The sequence below is a fragment of the Sesamum indicum genome, linkage group LG4, assembly GCF_026168435.1.
Source record: "Sesamum indicum cultivar Baizhima isolate 11 linkage group LG4, ASM2616843v1, whole genome shotgun sequence".
NCBI classification, from domain to species: Eukaryota; Viridiplantae; Streptophyta; class Magnoliopsida; order Lamiales; family Pedaliaceae; genus Sesamum; species Sesamum indicum.
Window position 1 is genome coordinate 828,568 of NC_142660.1, and position 13,082 is coordinate 841,649.

The following is a 13,082-nucleotide window of genomic DNA, read 5'->3' on the forward strand; positions in this document are numbered from 1 at the left end:
TTTGATGAATATATATGATATATATATATATCTATTCTAATATAAAAAGAAAAACTCTTCCACACTCACGAAGTTGTGAAGCCAAAAATTTATTTTTTTGATAAAATAACTAACTTATTCAACTTTTTAAATTTTACATTAATTGATAAATTATTATTTATTTATTTCTTTCTTTTTTTCTATGTAATGTACTGGTTTATATATTTTTCTGTTATTTATAATATATTTTAAAACATAAAAAATTATTTATTGTATGAACGTGATCCTTTACACTCACAAACGACAAATAGTAACATCGTTGCACCAATTTTTTCAAAAATGTAGATAACTAACTTATTCAATTTTTAAAATTTTACATTAACTGAAAAATAAATTATTTGTTTTCTTTTTTAATTTTTTTAATATAATGTATTAATTTATATATTTTACTCTTATTTACAATATATTTTAGAATGTGAAATATGATTTCATTATATGCAAGCAGGAACAACTTGCGACTATGTATAACTAAAAATATATTTTTAAATTATTTGAAATCTGCATGCAATTTATCCAAGAAATAAATTTATTCCCTTTCCTACAAAGCATCAAATCCACTTATCAATAGTTTAATATGAGATGAATCTCAATCAATAGAAAATTTGAATTTATGGCTAAGATTATTTTGCCTAATTTTACCATTTCATACTTACAGAATGACTCTACCAAGAAAGATTTTTTCATTCTTCATCACATCAGAGTTAAAAAGAAGTCCGTTTTTAGTACAGAAAGTTCAAGCACAGGCAGATTTACTGTAATAACTGTGTAAATGAACAGCAAAACGCACTGCATGATTCATATTTGGCTAGAAAGAAAGGCTACTCCTAATAAGGCCATTGATTTCTATCGTTCCGGAAATACAGTGTACTTACTGCTGTTTATCTCGTCTAGTTAGCTCGTGAGGGCTCTACCCCGTTCCTAGACTTTGATGGTACGACCTTGGCAGGGGTTGATCGCTCCGATTGCGAGAATTGGATCAAGATTTGCATGAGAATGGTAACGACAGCCAAAGCAATGGCTGACAAAGCGGCGCCTTTTCGTGAAGATAAAAGAGAGTAATGCTGGATAACTTTCAAGGTTCCCAGGATAAGCAAAATTGCCCAACAACAGACAACCTGTTATTGCAAGAAGAGTTTCATAGTTGTCTGATATGCAGAGGCGCAATCCGATACAGAATAAGAGACACGAAGTAATTTACCAGAAGGGACTTCACGGGGCGAGAAGTGTCTTGCAGTTGTTCACCGAAGGAATCCTCATCATTATGCTTGTCCAATAACTTATCCTAGTGGGACAAATGCAATCAAAGAACGATCAACACCAGATACTCTTTTGGGAAAGTGCAATCGTAAAACAATCGATTATTGAATACTCTTTTGCAACCCCAAAATATTTAGGAGAAAAGGTAAAAAATAGACATCAACGAGAAAGTATAGTGCACCTTGGCAACAAAGGCATCCCTACACCACTGAGCAATTGCCTCATCGGTTTCCGGCAAATCCTTCATCAAGTGTCGCTTGAGGTGGACATGCACCTACAGAAACCTCAAATTATCAGCATATCATATTATATTTTGTTGGTTTTCTAGTAATCAAATTTTCTTTATGACAACAAAATAGCAATATTACTCCATGAAATAAAATAATCAAATCCACATAAGTCTCAACGCTCATTACTATAACTGCAAATTGTTATAATCTGCTGCAATTTCACGTGGAAAGAAAATTTTCAAACATTTCCTACATCTCCCAGCATTTGATAACCTTTGTTGCAGTTGATCTGGTCACCTGCAGTAACCTTTAAATCTATACTTGCACCTAGCTAGTATAAACTTAAAGTATAAAGGGAATATAAAATCTGTAACACCACGCAAAGCAGCATAAAGCCGCAGCAATCACCTCCAATTTCCGTATAGTTACCAAAACATTTACAAATTTGAGACTGGGTTCTGAGTGATATTTTGCAGGCTTACCACAGAAGATTGCCCTTTAAAGAGTCTTAGCATTGTTGGTGCAGGGGAAGTTTTGGGAATGGCAACAGTTACGTCATAGATAGCTGGAGCAAATGAGCGCAAGTGACTTACTGCAGTAACAAAACCCTGAAAATTGCAACTGATGTTAAAATCTAAATACTGCTAGCATATAAAAGAATTGAGATCTTGAGGGACAAAAATATTGCAGCATTATAACAGAAACACAGAAAAATTCGGTTCAACGACCATCTATCAAAATATGCATGTAAGCAGGGAGAGAAACAAAAAAAGCTAATATACTTCGTCGCAGAAGAACAGCAATTGCTTAGCCAGATGCTACTTTCATGTGGAACCATCCTAGCAAGGGAAACAAAAACAATAAACACAAGCAACTTCACCAAGCTAGCTATTCTGATAGCAAAGATGTTGTTTCATCAATAAAACTTTAGAAAAGATGTGAATCCTCCATTTGCAGGAATACTAAAACTCGATACCACCACAAGGCAGATTAAATGTCCTAAATTGTCAGAACTACAAAAATCCTAAATAAACATAGAGCTTCAGCACAGGCACCAGAAGCAAGTATTGTACTGTAGAAGCAGGTCAATTTGTAACCTTAGTACGAGGAATCAAGACATTTCTTGGAACAGGTAGCCCTGCCGAGGATGCATACTCTTGAGCAGCTAAAAGTTTTGCCTGCGTGAAGCGAGTACCCTCAACAAAAAGTGCCAGCCAAAAGGGTCGAGGAAAATCTCTTAGCCGTTGAAGTCCTGACTGGAATGGATTTTAACTGAGTTAACACTAGTATACATTATGACAGCTACATAGGCTAGAAACCAAAGCAAAAGAAAAAAATGAGAATGTTTAAAATAGGATTGATCTAAAAATTTTATCAGACAATACCTTTAAGGTGCTTTCATCCTTTGCCCAGCTTCTCTCTAGAAAGAGATACTCAGAGAACCACATGGACCATCCTATCACCTTCATAATTAAAAGCAATAGTTAACATGACTGGACTAGAACTATCAGAGATGGCCAGCTACATTTAAGTTTTCCTTGATGGGTCAAAATTTGTTGTATTTTAGTGGTACATAACTAAAATTATGCATTCAGTAACTGTGCAAAAAGAAATGGATTTAAGATGAAAGTAAAATCTCAGCTGTAATGCCATAACAAGAAGTTCAATATTTGCCACTTACAGGAAGGAATCTTGATGATTTCTTCATAACAGCTAAAGTGCTACCAAGGCAACCTGATCGCTGTCATTAGAGGATCCAAAACTCAATTAGCAGAAGATTCAAAGTAATAACAATACTAAACAGTCAGCTAAAGCAAGGACAAGTCAGATATTTCAATTTTTTTATCCCATTTTTGTTGCTTGTCTGTGAGTACAGATATTTATGCATTCTGCTACATGCTTAGCCCACTCCCAGCCTCACTCAGGGGACAATAAACACTCAACAAAAAATATAATCATAATGATGTGTGCATTGATCTGCCATAAACAATCATGTCTCCAGATATTACAATTCCAGATAAGCACACCTTAGTTGATGTTCACTACGTAAAGAAACAAGTTGCATATACCAAAAGACGAGCATCTTTATTTTCTGCACAGGGTAATCATGATATGTAACAAAGGGTACAGATGATACAGATTTGCAGTAACAAGTAACAGATGCAAAAAATCATAAAGAAGCATCAAGCAGAAAGCAAACCTCAGCCAACACCCATCCAACAAGCCAATCAATGTCACTTTTGTGATTGCATATGACAAGTGCATGTTCTTTACCTGGAAAAGGTAGCACGGCAAAGTATAAACAACTCAAGCAAGATTGAAATTTCCACTCACAAGCAAAGCAAAGTATATAAGCAAACTTTTTGGCCTTACCCATCAACTTAAAAGTTTCAGAATCAGTGTACAACTCAATCTGCAACCAAATTACCAGCGGGGTATGAGACAGATGAATCAGATGAAAGTGATAAATCAAGACTGTGGCTAACATTGATACTGTGCTATAACGTGTCTGAAGGACCAGAATGTTTCTAACTACAGCATAATACCACAAATTATCAATAGTTTCACCTTAACACCAGCCCACCAATCGATCAGCCACACAAGCTCCAGCCACAACAATCCTGCCACCTCCCTGTTTATCCTCCTATATGTCTTCTTTGACAACGGTCTGATTAGCAAAAAACATACTGCCTGGAAATTTGGAAGAAGGATCCATCACAATTTCTATTTAAAAATTAAATAAAGTCTGAAATAACAAAAACTCAAAATGAAAACTAAGAGCAAGTAACTAAGCATAGAACACCAAGCAAAATAAAACCACACGAAATCATTTCAGTTACCCAACCCCCAAAAAGAAACACCTTGAGCTCACAATCAACTCGATAAATCAAAATCCAAATCTTCAAACCCATCCAAATTCATGCATATGCTGTAAAAGCCAGAACCTGAATGAAATTAATCACGAGGCCGGAAACGAAGAAGAGAACACCCAAGGGAACAATCACTATCGCCGCTGCAATCGCCATACTCGGGTATATCTACGCATACACCCCAGAAAACTTCAGATTTTGGGCCGCAATTGCTTCCAGGAGATAGCGTACGAACTAGAGGTAGCTGCTGTAACAAATACAGGCCAAGAATCTGGGAAAATGTGCAGAAACAATATCAAGATTCCAATTCATCAACAGATGATGATAATGCGTATATATAACTATATCTTGCGGATTTATATTTATGGAAACAATCAATCTTTTGGGTCTCTGAGAGGATAGTAGAGCTGCAGCAGCTCTATATCATGCTGAGGCGCAGCATTAATTCATTTATTTAATTTCTTGCAGGCAAAGAATCGGAGAGAGAGAGAGAGAGTAGTTAGTATGGTAGAAGAACTGGAGAGAGATAAAACCATTAAATTTTATTAATTTAGAGAGATATTAATTTATCGATAAATTAATATTTTATTAATTAAAAGAGAGACTTTTTAAATTCAGCAAATTTAGTACATATGTATTGAAAATAAATAAATTCATATATGTTTCATTGATTATATTCATGCAGCAATTAACTATTATATTCATAGACACATGTATCAATTCATTGGAATTATTTATATGTTTACATTAATTCGTTGCACTTAAATAACTATTATAACCAATTAAATATATTCGTGCATGATGAATGAAACATATACTACATAAATCTCAATATGATAATAAAATAATTCATAACACCCAACCATGTCTTCTCATCTAAAAGGCATTGCAAAATCATCCATGAATGATCAAATGCGTAAAGCATTATAGTTTTCATATTTTAGTAAATTATCATAATATTTATAATTGTAATAATTATGAATTATTAATTTAGAGTTTTAATGGGACCTAATATTTATAAAGGAATTTTTCGAAAAATTATTATTTTATTATCTTATCAAATTTGATGATTTTTTACAAAGGCCCAAGTCGGGACCGGAGGATTTTATTATTTTAGAGAGTTTATTAATTTATAGAGTATTAATTTATAGAGGTTTTACTGTATGTGGGTGGGAAGGAGAAAGGCTTACGTGGGGGTCAGGGCAGCATGCATTGGAGTTGTACCGTACAAGTCACGACAGCGTGACAAAGAGATAATTAAGTAAATTAAAGTATAATCAAGTCTTCGATACAAACCAAGTTACTACAAAATCAATCTCTTTTATTATTATTATTATTATGATGATGATGATTGTAAGGATATCTCCAAAATTTATTATTTATTTAAAAAATTATAAATACTTTCTATAATTAATAATCGTCTAACAAATATATCATCATAACAATTAACTGTAAAGTAGTATTTATTAAATAATTATTCATTTTAAAGGGTATCTATAATTTTTTAAATAATAAAAAATATTTATGATACAAAAAAACTTAAAAAATCTCTTGTAATTTATCTTTTTATTCTAATTGTAAAGCTGAGAACTTAAAATTTTTTATTTAAATACAGGGTAAATTACAACAATCTTATTTGAAATTTGGTATAATTACAAATAGGGTTTAATTATATTTTGTCATCTGAGCTATGATTATTTTTACATTTTAGCTCTTTTTTTTTTGTCAATTTATCATCCCAACTTTACGAAATTTTGCATTTTGTCATTTATAATTATTTTCCAATCAAGTTTTTTGTTAAAAGAACATAACATGCCGTGCACATGCGATATTTAAAAGTTATTGATTGTGGTATTTTTTTTTACATAAGCACAACATATGATATTTTTTCAACAGAAAAACCAACAAAAAAATGATCATATATGGTAAAGTGCAAAATTTGCAAAAATTGAGACAAAAAAAAAAAAAATTTTGATTACAGAGTATAAAAACATACATAGTTTGGATGGCAAAATGTAATTTGAATCTATGAATACTCACTCGTTATTTGAAAATGAAAAATACCCCTTAATATTTGATGAAAATATGTAGTTTTTGGATGAAGGTAAAAAATTATCAACTTTGCACTTACTGCAAAATTTTAAAAAAAATAAAAATTTGTAAAAAATTTGAACTGAATGGATGAAAAATTTCGAAAAATCATAAAAAAAATTGATTCACTTAATCCATAAAAAATAAAAAAAATTTATAGTTTTAACTCCACAAGATATTTTGGTCAATTCTCTATAAAAAGTAGATGGAAATCTAAAGAAGATTAATGAATTTGGTTAATTGTTAGACAACCATTAAAACCAAGAGGTATAATTTTTCAAATAAGATGATATTCATAATTATGTTAAATCTCATTAAAGATCGTTGTAATTTATCTTTAAATATATTTAATTGGTATTTGAAGTATATATTAAATATATAAATTATCGTTGTTATAAAAAAGTCATTTTAAATTGTACTAAAAATAAATTAAATATTTTCATGGTTTAACATATTTTTTTTTAGCTCAAATTAAATGAACTCACTAGATCAATATTTTTTTTATTGTATGTTGAGGTTAAAAAAAATCAAATTATTCAATAAAAAGATAGTTTGGATTCGATTTGTTAAACTTAACGTATTAAATTTGAATAAATTTTTAGTATAAAAATAATAAAATATCAAATAATTCGAATTCGATTCATGCTTGATTCAATTAAAATTCGTTTGAGATTAGTTAGATTCATAACCAAACCAAATTCAACCATAAATTTCTAAGCTTTATAATAATATATATAATCTTGAATCATAACGTGTTCAACTCGACTCAAATTAATTACAGCCCTAATTATGAGAGACCAGTGGATACAACATTTATTTGGCACATTTGGTGTAGTTGGTTTGTAGGTGTAATTATTATTTTATTTTTATATATGTAACTATTTCAGTCAAAATAGTTAATTCCTAAATTTCATCATTGTCTATTATCATTATTGCTATTTTACTAAGGCTACACATACTATGTGATTAGGACCTCACTTGATGAAATATTATTTCGAGCTAATTTTGTCCTTATTATTTAATTTATAAATACGTAAAAGATAATGAACAAATAAATGTTTTCTGGATTTGATTTTTCGTTTCACAATTTCTTAAAATATTATTATACTTTATTGTGATTTTCGAATTTTTCCATATTATGGGAAGTATATTGTAGAGCTAATAATTGTGCGCTTGAAATTTCTTTACAATTACTTGTTAGGGGTAATTATACTCTTCTCTCGTGATATTTGATATAATTATACGTAAATTTCATGTGGTCTATAAAATTACATCTAACACTCTTGATATATGTTTTCGTCTAATAAATAATCCATCTCTTAGTTAATATTATTTTTTAGTTAATATTAATAAATTCAATGAATTTTTACTAATGAAGAAATCTATTTATTAGATAAAAGTAAATATTAAAAATATTAAATATAATTTTTCAAACCACCGATTTTGAAGAAAGAGGAGTACAATCATCCCAACTTGCTATGGTAAGTGGTAGGAATCAGATGCACCTAAACAAGTCCAGTTCCTAGTAAGTCATTGTTACCTGCCAACACACACCTTCCAATGCATTGAATAGCTTCACCAGTTAACCAACCACACCAACAAATTATAACACTTCTCTTCTATCTATTTAATGGTCATGAATGTGATGTTAATGATAAAACAAATTATACAACAACCACTTATCTTTGTTACGATAATGTCTCGAATTTTTTGTCCGTGTAAAATTTCAAGGTATGAACATCCATAATGTATGGGGATAGTTATACTCTTTTTCTATGAGATTTGATGTAATTAAATCTAAATTCTCTATGGCTTGAAAAATTGCATTTAACACTCTTGAAATTCATTTTCGTCTAACCAATTAGTCCGGCATTAATAAAAATTTATCGAATTTATTGTATTAACAAAAAAATAAAAATAAAATATATATACTGTCGATTGACTTATTACAAATCAAATAAATTTATTTATGACCAAATTACTATCATCAGTCTTCACACATTAATACATGTGAGGAGATATATCTTCATTGTTACAAGGGTAGTTTAGTTCAAAAAAAATTATTTGACCTACAATAAGTAAATAAAAGTCAATTGAGGGTAAATTTCAATTTTCATTCAGTTTTGACTGTTAATATTCGCAAATTCAGTGAATTTTCACTAATTAAAGGACTATTTGTTAGACTGAAGCAAACCTCAAGGATGCTAGATGTAATTTTTCAAACTATTAAGGGGTCTTGTGTAATTACACCAAACCTGAGGGAGGAGAGTGTAATTACCCCTGCATAAAAGCAGATTAATAAGCAAGGCAACATCAAATGTTCAGGTTGTAACATGAAACTACATCTCAATCCCCAACACAGTACATGTCTCAAATATCAAGCAAAGATGATATGCTGGCAACACTGGTAAAAGTAAACATGAAATAAGATAACATTCTACGATAAATATGTTGCGGTTTGACAATCAAGGATTATGTCTCGCAGCTAACGTTGTAGGAAAGAAGTAATGGTACTACGATAATGTAAAGAACCACAAAAGCGGTGGGACACTGATGATGTTGCAATTGCATGATCACTAATGGAGTAGGACTACTGCTTTTGGTGAGGATCTTGGGTAGCTAAGCAGCATCTGAGATATCCTGATATAGTTGCTTGCAACGTTTGCTGATGAAGATGTGACAAATTTTCCGGTATCAATCACCATCTTCTCTAAGACCCTTGCTCTCTGAAGCAGAAGTTGTGCCAGGGTTAGCACACCTTCACTGGGAAGATCCGAGTCTGCAGAGCTTGTGATATTTACTGTCTTCAGATGCCATAACTCGTTTTGCAAATCAACCTTCTTTGAGTATGATGCAGCTGGACTGATATTGACCCAGTCCTACAAAGAAGAAGGACGACATATTTAGGCTAAACTAACAACAAATAACCAAGTCTACGTGATTTACATTGAGTATGAGGTGGACTCTTGGATTAGTTTTTGAAATGAAAGATTTCGATGATAATGCTCAGAAAACCTCAGGCCTACTGCTTCCAGTGAAATGAAACAGCCCTCCGCTCCAGCAATTTTTGGTAACAGTGCTTATTTGAAAATCATAAATGTTGAGCAAGCAAAATTCATAAAATCAATTTTCAGTATAAATGTATGATATATTACAATTTAAAGTTCTATATTGTGACTGGAAGATGTTGAAAAATTCCCATGTAGACATGCTCTGTCTCTCTCTTCGATAAATTGAAGCTCTCACCTCTCACTTTCATAACATGATCCTTTTTGATCCTTGAACAAATTATCTAGCGGCCAAGTTTTCTATCTAGATCAATATAAAACCAGCATTAAACTTTTAACTGCTAGTTCTTTTATCCTGTAATTTAGATTCTTAGAAGTAATAAGAACAAATTAAGTTGTAGCCATAGAAACCAAACTAAAGATTACCATTTATTATACACAAGTGACAAGATATATACCTCATTGAACTCGCAAAATTCGTCTAATGATATGTCCATTGTCTCAAGGTATGGAGAAGATTCCAGCAGACATAAAATTCCAGGAATTCTGTGTTCATCCTTTGACGCATGTACTGTCAAACGTCTTCGCCCTGAATGTGCGAGCCGCCACCCCTTTACCGCCAACATTGATAGGACCTATTGTACATGAAACAGATAAAGAATACAAAGGGTTAGCATAACGTCTACCATTTGGGTATACTTACAACCTAAGTTAGGAGAATAAGAATACCCCAAATCCATGCATCTCCTAGGACATATAATTAACAACAGTCAAACTCCAAATTGACAAACCCAAGAATACCACCATATCAAGAAAAACATATTGAATCATGAAGAGGAAAACTACACAAGTCATGCTCAAATGAGTATAGGTTCCTTGATACATATTTAGGTAGTGTAGTTAGAAGATCAGTAGAAAGCTTAGAGCATGGATAAAACCTCAAGAAACCCATATCCCACTTCAAGCTCCTTGACATGCTGAAGGCTATTAAAAAGTTCTTTTGTATAACCGATCAACTTCAGAGAGCCAGGATCGAAATCAACTTCAAAATCAATATTAGCTCGAACAAGAGAGGCGACATTTGTAAGCCGCAATCTCCTCCCTCTAGGATGCAGTGAGATCTGCAAAGTATGTATATAGGGTGCTGAAATATCTAGACAGGTTTCGCAGTTCTCACCTTTCCAGTATCCTATCTTAAGTTTACGAAGACTTTGATAGTCGATCTTCAAATAATATAATCCCGTGCATGCCATTAGTTCCAACTCATACAAAGCAGGACAACCAGAAAATATCTTTTCAATTACATGCTCATTCAACACCACTTTGTCAAGGTATAATGTAGTCAATGATCCCCACTCAACTGTTCTTTTAGGAGATATAATGCACCCTTCCACGCTCAACCGCGTCAAGGATGAATTTGAATACATCATCTGAGGCAGCAGATACAAATCTTTTCTGGAATTCAACAGCAATGCGACATCTTTCACCTTATTTTTTAAGGTAAAGTCGACCCAAACATTAACATCGGAAGCAAAGCATTTATCATACCCGAAGTCAATCTCAAACGCCTCCAAATGATGGCCGCTGCAAATAACAAGGGTCCTATGAACCCAAGCCACAAACTTGCTTATTTTCTCAGTCCGGCTACTGCCCTCGTAAAATTTAAGCTTCGGCAAACCAGTCCAGAGAAATTGCCATCTTTTCGACAATATATCAGTCATGGCAGCTTCCTTCATATCAAGAAAAGAGAGAATCCGAACAAGCAGTGAATCCGGCAATGCACTTAGCCGATCAACGGACATTTGCTTTACCCGTTTGTTTGATGATAATGCTGAACTAATTTCTTCATCACTTTCGACGCGGTAATTTTCTCCTTCCTCTCCTACTCCTTCTTCCTCTTCTACTCCTTCCTCTCCCCCTTCTTCCGCGGCAAATTTTTCTTCCTCTTCTTCTCCTTCCTGTTCGCCAAATTCTTCTCCTCCAGACTCTTGCCCTTCTACTTCTTGTTCAACTTGATAATGGAATCTTTTTCTTTTATAGACGACATGATCATCATCAACACTGCCCAAGAAAATACTCCAATCGAAGGCTCCACCGCTACGCGATTCCCGGTCGAAACATTCGTCGCTCATCGCATGAAACAGAAGAAGAAACTACTGTACCTACAATCCGAACCTCAATCAACAGAATCCAGGCCAACTTAAACCTCCAAATTCCTGAAAATCCAAACACTCTTCAAAATCCTTCTGCCGTAAAAAATACAAAGGCGTGTAGTCAAGCGCCGCTGAGGCGGTGGCTGCGGTATCCCCCGAAGTGAATCGGCACTGCCTTCCGCTCGCTGTGTAATTTTCCTTGTTTATTTCAATTTTCCTTATTTATTTCAATTTTCTTTTCTCGCTCTGATATCTGTTGCATAGACTTCCATATTGGGCCCAACTGCATATGGGCAAGCCCAGTTTTTGGCCCAATAAGAAGAATCGAATTAACACTGACAAGCCGAATTCTTGGCCCAATTATTCATTAAAAATAACAAAATACATTTGTTTATTTTTTCATAAATTAGGAAAACAATTTTTTCATAATAAATTATAGGCATAATTGCACCGTCCTCTTACATTTTGCAAAATTATATATAGATTTTCTGTGATTTGAAAAATCACATTCTGTACTTTAGTGTTTATTTTTGTCTAATAAATAAATTCATTCATTAATTAAAAGTCACTAAAATTGCTGATATTAGGGAAAAAAAATTATATTTAATATCGATTTAATAATTTTGTATAATTGAGTTTCTATTTGCTAGTCGATTGAAATTTTTTGTTAGTTTTTTGACAATAGTTGTTATGTTTGTTTGGTCGATGTTGGCACCACATTGGCCTTCAGTAGCTCGTGACGCCATATGTTTATGATTGATTCTTCAACAGCTATTCCCTTCCCTACTTCATTTTCTTGGACATGAACGTTACGACTCATCATTTATCATGGTTATCTCAATTATATTTATTTTTATATTTTGCTATTCAAACTTTTTTTATTTTATTAATTTATAATTTTAGTTTTATAAAATTTGTATTTTGTCATATACTAATATTTCTTAGTTGATTATTCTGTAAAAAGAACATCGCATGTAATACACATATGATATTTAAGGACAATATAGTAATTTTTTTGGGTGTATAACAGAAAAATAAATCAAAAAAGGTTCATATACGACAAATTCAAATTTCACAAAGTTGAGATAGTAGATTGATGTTCAAAAATAAAAATATTTAGATGGTAAAATATAAAAACGAGTATAATTTAAACGGCAAAATTATTGGTCAGATCTAGATTCTTCATTTTTTCCCTTGCAGATCTTGATCGTAATTAATAAGGAGTTGTTAATATCTTTATTATTAATTATCATGTTATTATCAATTAATAAAACAAACATTGTTCGCATTCATTTTCTATGGACGCCGATTTTTTATAGTTTGACCCAATAAATAGGGGTATTTGCACCAGTCTCCAATGAAATATATTGTAATTATACATTTTTTTTTAAAGTTGTTAAAATTCGTAAAAAAATTATGTCAGCTCACACCACC

General features: G+C 32.3%; 2 protein-coding genes across 2 annotated transcripts; both read right to left on the reverse strand.

Annotated features, from left to right (window-relative positions):
• Positions 1–696: 696 nt before the first annotated feature.
• On the reverse strand, positions 697–4,894 carry LPAT2 (lysophosphatidyl acyltransferase 2). The gene is given in 12 exon segments (XM_011076903.3): positions 697–928; positions 930–1,154; positions 1,238–1,321; positions 1,478–1,570; positions 2,009–2,134; positions 2,624–2,782; positions 2,912–2,989; positions 3,208–3,267; positions 3,727–3,800; positions 3,900–3,939; positions 4,095–4,217; positions 4,472–4,894. Coding segments are annotated over 12 exon segments (1,164 nt in total). The 5' UTR covers positions 4,553–4,894; the 3' UTR covers positions 697–907.
• A 4,001-nt stretch (positions 4,895–8,895) lies between these two features.
• LOC105159730 (putative F-box/LRR-repeat protein At5g02930) lies at positions 8,896–11,875 on the reverse strand. The gene is made up of 3 exons (XM_011076904.3): positions 10,434–11,875; positions 9,954–10,130; positions 8,896–9,366 (listed from the first exon to the last, which is right to left on the reverse strand). Exons 1-3 carry the CDS (start codon positions 11,625–11,627, stop codon positions 9,064–9,066), a joined length of 1,674 nt encoding a protein of 557 aa, XP_011075206.1. The 5' UTR covers positions 11,628–11,875; the 3' UTR covers positions 8,896–9,063.
• Positions 11,876–13,082: the final 1,207 nt, after the last annotated feature.